We start from the raw sequence: 4,631 nt of genomic DNA on the forward strand, positions 1-4,631 counted from the left end.
GGAAAAAATGTTGGAGATGGTGCGATGGGTTTGGATTTCAGCACAGGGAGGAGGGAGAGTGTGTGGGACGGGGATTTACAGCTTTGGGGGAACAAGAGAGGAAAGAATGTTCCATAGAAACTAGAATTGTCTGTTCTGAATTTCTATCCTGTACTTACAGTGATGAATTTTGTAAACTCCTTTTACAGGGTATTAGAAGGGGAGGATTTACAGACGGGAAACTGAAACCAAACATCACGTCAGGATCTGAGCGAGTCACTGGATTCACCAGGACCTGAATATCATCGGCCTCTGAATGTGGAAGGAGAAATGTTTGTCTGTTCTGTCTGTGGGAAAAGATTTCAAACATCAGTGTGACTGGAAAAGCACCGAGACACACACACACGAGTGAGAGTGTTCCAGTGCACTGACTGTGGAAAGAGCTTTAACCAGTTACACAGCCTGAAAAAACATCACACTGTTCACAGCGGGGAGAAACCGTACACGTGTTCTATGTGTGGATGAGGCTTCAACTGATCGTCCAACCTGGAGAGACACAAGGACATTTGCACCATGGAGAAACCGTGGAAATGTGGGGACTGTGGGAAGGGATTCAATTACCCATCTGAGCTGGAAACGCATCGACGCAGTCACACCGGGGAGAGGCCGTTCACCTGCTCCATGTGTGGGAAGGGATTCACTAACTCCTCCAGCCTCACTGCACACAAACTTGTTCACTCTAATAAGAGACCGTTTAAATGTTCTGACTGTGAGAAGCGCTTTAAAAGCAGAAAGCATCTGATGCAACACCAACGCACTCACACCGGAGAGAGACCGTTCACCTGCTCCGTGTGTGGGAAGGGATTCACAAATTCATCCAACTTGCGGACACACCAGTCTGTTCACACCGGGGAGAAGCCGTTCACCTGCTCCGTGTGTGGGAAAGGATTCACTCAGTCATCCCACCTCACTGCACATCACCTTGTTCACACTGGTAAGAGACCATTTAAATGTTCTTACTGTGAGCAGAGCTTTAAAAGCAAAAGGGATCTGCTTAATCACCAATGCATTCACACCGGGGAGAGGCCGTTCACCTGCTCCGAGTGTGGGAAGGGATTCATTCAGACCTGCAACCTGCTGAGACACCAGCGTATTCACACTGGGGAGAGGCCATTTACCTGCTCTGAGTGTGGGAAGGGATTCACTCAGTCATCTTACCTGCTGACACACCAGCGAGTTCACACTGGGGAGAGGCCGTTCACCTGCTCCGTGTGTGGGAAGGGATTCTCCCTTTCATCCCACCTGCTGAGACACCAGCGAGTTCACAAGTGACTGCAGAGGTTGGATTCTGCTGTTATTGCTGCTGTTAATCATGTCCAGGACTGAACCAAGTTCATTCTGACAGTTGGGGTTTATTTCTGCTGATCTTAATAACCCCAATAACTGGGCTGGTGTTTAATATTCTGGATATCTGTTGAATAAATCAGCTTTGCTTCAAACACTCAATGTTTTGAGTATTTGATTTCTCCAAGATAAGAGGAGACTATTTGATGTCCTGTTACAGACTGCTCCATTTTTGGGCCTTTTCTCCTTTGTAACTCTAGATTGTTTCAGTTCTCATACCTTCGGTTACTCTCATGGACAAGTCCTAGCTCCCCATACCTTCCAGAGTGCCTCACCTAGCCTTGGTATCCAGGGATGGTATCGGTAACATGCCCGGGATCACTAAACACAAAACACAGTCTGTTAATCACTTACAGCTTACTGGGCTTAACGTGTGTCCCACAGCATCTCTCTCACATTTGATGTGTGAATAGAGCATCATACCTGCAAACCTGGTTTTCAATTTTCCTTTTCCCTGACACTGCACAACATACTCGTCTCCTTCATCCTTCAGTGACCTAGCCCAACCCTGACTCTCCACTGCACACTCGCCTCCTTCATCCCTCAGTGATCCAGCCCGACCCTAACTCTCCACTGCACACTCGCCTCCTTCATCCCTCAGACACCTAGCCCGACCCTGACTCTCCACTGCACACTCGCCTCCTGTATCTAACCCGTGCTGTACCTGCCCTGGGAGTGTTTGATGGGATAGTGTAGAGGGAGCTTTACTCTGTATCCAACCCGTGCTGTACCTGCCCTGGGAGTGTTTGATGGAACTTTGTAGAGGGAGCTTTACTCTGTATCTAACCCATGCTGTACCTGCCCTGGGAGTGTTTGATGGTACAGTGTAGAGGGAGATTTACTCTGTATCTAACCCGTGCTGCACCTGTCCTGGGAGTGTTTGATGGGACAGTGTAAAGGGAGCTTGTAATGAAATCTGTTTGTCTTGGTCCTGTATTCGTTTTGCACTCATGTATATTACCCTCCCCCACTGTGTATAGTTTCACTTCCTCTTTCCCGACTAACCTGGGAGGTTCCAGGTCTTGGCTCTTGGCTCCGCCCCTGACTTCTCTTACATAAAGATCCCAGGATCTATATGACTCATTCCTGTGAACCAGTCGGCGTGTTGAGATGTTAGCTCTGATCTTAGTGATTAAAAGCCAACTTGTTTAAGTCTATAACTTTTAGTTTTGTGGTTATTGAAGGCCCATCAATTTTAATCACTAAAGAATACTAGGATGGATCGACTCCTAAAACCAGAGCGTCTGGACTTGGATCCACATTCTGCTGAAGCATCAAATCAATTTGGACACTGGCTCAAATGCTTCGAACTCTTCGCGGGGGCCTCATCCGCTAGCGAGGTAGATAAACTGAGTCTACTGACTACTCGCGTAAGTCATCGGATTTATTTGTTCATCCGGGACGCCACCTCTTACACAGAGGCCATCACTATCCTGAAGGCCCAATACCAGAGGCCGGTAAACGAAGTGTACGCCAGACATCTGCTGGCTACACGCAGGCAGCGACCAGAGGAATCAATGGACGATTTCTTACAGGGCTTAAAGGACCTGGTCCGGGACTGTAACTGCAAGGCCGTGACGGCCAACGTGTACTCTGACAAATTGGTCTGCGATTCCTTCATCACGGGCCTCAAATCGAATTATATCCGGCAGAGACTGCTGGAGAAGGAGGTCCTGGACTTAAAAAAGGCAGTGGCCACTGCGCGATCGCTGGACGTGGCCCAGAAAAACTCAACTCTTATTCTTCCAGCCATGCGGCCCTCACTGCCTCGTGCGCGCCGAGGGGGCTGCCATCTTGGAATCAGCCATCTTCCCCATCCAGGTCTCAGACCAGCTCTACGCCGCCGGAGTCCCCACACAGAAGTTCACCCAGGAGTCCTACTACAGCGGCAATGTCTCGAGGCCCGAAATGCTACTTCTGCGGCCAGGCCAAGCACCCCAGACAACGATGCCCAGCGAAGGACGCTACATGCTTCAAATGTAAGAAAAAGGGGCATTTTAGCAAAGTCTGCAGGGGGAATCCGATTTCCAACTCCGTCACCGCCTCGTGCGTGCCGTGCGGGCCGCCATCTTGGGATCCGCCATCTTTTCCCGACTCAACGGCCGCCCAGGGCCCAACAGTGGCTTCGATCACGGTGGATCAATCCAGGCCACACCCGTTGACAAAATCCATGATGGACATACAGGTAAACGGGAATTTAACGAAATGTTTAATTGACTGTGGGAGTACCGAGAGTTATATCCACCCTAGCCTGGTACGGCGGCACTCATTAACGGTAACCCCTACACGGAGCAGAATTGCTATGGCTGCTAAGCCCCACACTTCAGACATTTTGGGCTACTGTGTGGTAACACTGACTGTAAAAGGCACGGACTACAAGGATTTTAAACTCCTCGTGATGCCAGAACTCTGTGTTAATGTAATCTTGGGCCTGGACTTCCAGTGCCACCACGAAAGTGTCACGCTAGCATATGGCGGGTCCCAGCCACCACTCACAGTCTGTGACCTATCAACCTTAAAAATCAGCCCGCCCTCTTTATTCGCTAATCTCGCTCTGAACTATAGGCCCATAGCGACCAAAAGTAGACGGTACCGTCTGGAAGACAGACACTTTATCAAGGCGGAAGTGGACAGACTCCTGCGGGAAGGCATTATTGAATGCAGTACCAGCCCGTGGCGTGCCCAAGTAGTCATAGTTAAAAATAGCAAAAAGAAACGGATGGTAATTGACTACAGCCAGACTGTTAATATTTATACCCAGCTGGACGCCTACCCTTTACCCCGCATATCAGAAATGGTCAACCAGATTGCGCAATACCGAGTCTTCTTGACTATCGACCTCAAATCCGCGTATCACCAGCTCCCCATTAGAACGGAGGACCGCCCATACACCGCCTTTGAGGCGAATGGGCGCCTCTACCATTTTCTCAAAGTGCCCTTCGGGGTAACAAATGGGGTCTCGGTCTTCCAATGTGAGATGGTTGACGAGAATAAACTACAAGCTACCTACCCCTATCTGGACAATGTCACTATCTGCAGGCACAACCAGCAAGACCACGATCTAAATCTTGCGAGATTTTTAAAAACTGCCCTAAAGCTGAATCTAACCTACAACGAAGACAAATGTGTCTTCAGCACAACCCGTCTCTGTATCCTCGGCTGTGTGGTGGAAGATGGGGTAATTGGACCGGACCCTGACCGATTACGCCCCCTAAAGGAACTGCCCCTGCCACACAATCCCAAAGCTT

At 49.4% G+C, this 4,631-nt stretch overlaps 1 protein-coding gene across 1 annotated transcript; it reads left to right on the top strand.

Moving 5' to 3' along the window:
- Nucleotides 1–361: 361 nt before the first annotated feature.
- LOC147118608 (uncharacterized) lies at nucleotides 362–1,812 on the top strand. The gene has a single exon (XM_085983720.1). It carries the CDS (start codon nucleotides 553–555, stop codon nucleotides 1,309–1,311), a length of 759 nt encoding a protein of 252 aa, XP_085839846.1. The 5' UTR covers nucleotides 362–552; the 3' UTR covers nucleotides 1,312–1,812.
- The last annotated feature ends 2,819 nt before the right edge of the window (nucleotides 1,813–4,631 follow it).

This window comes from Somniosus microcephalus, chromosome 4 (assembly GCF_052327205.1).
Source record: "Somniosus microcephalus isolate GS21.2 chromosome 4, FLI_Smic_1.0, whole genome shotgun sequence".
Lineage (NCBI taxonomy): Eukaryota > Metazoa > Chordata > Chondrichthyes > Squaliformes > Somniosidae > Somniosus > Somniosus microcephalus.

Excerpts from the sequence above, each read along its gene's own strand:
- LOC147118608 (XM_085983720.1), top strand. The coding sequence starts at position 553 with ATGGAGAAACCGTGGAAATGTGGGGACTGTGGGAAGGGATTCAATTAC.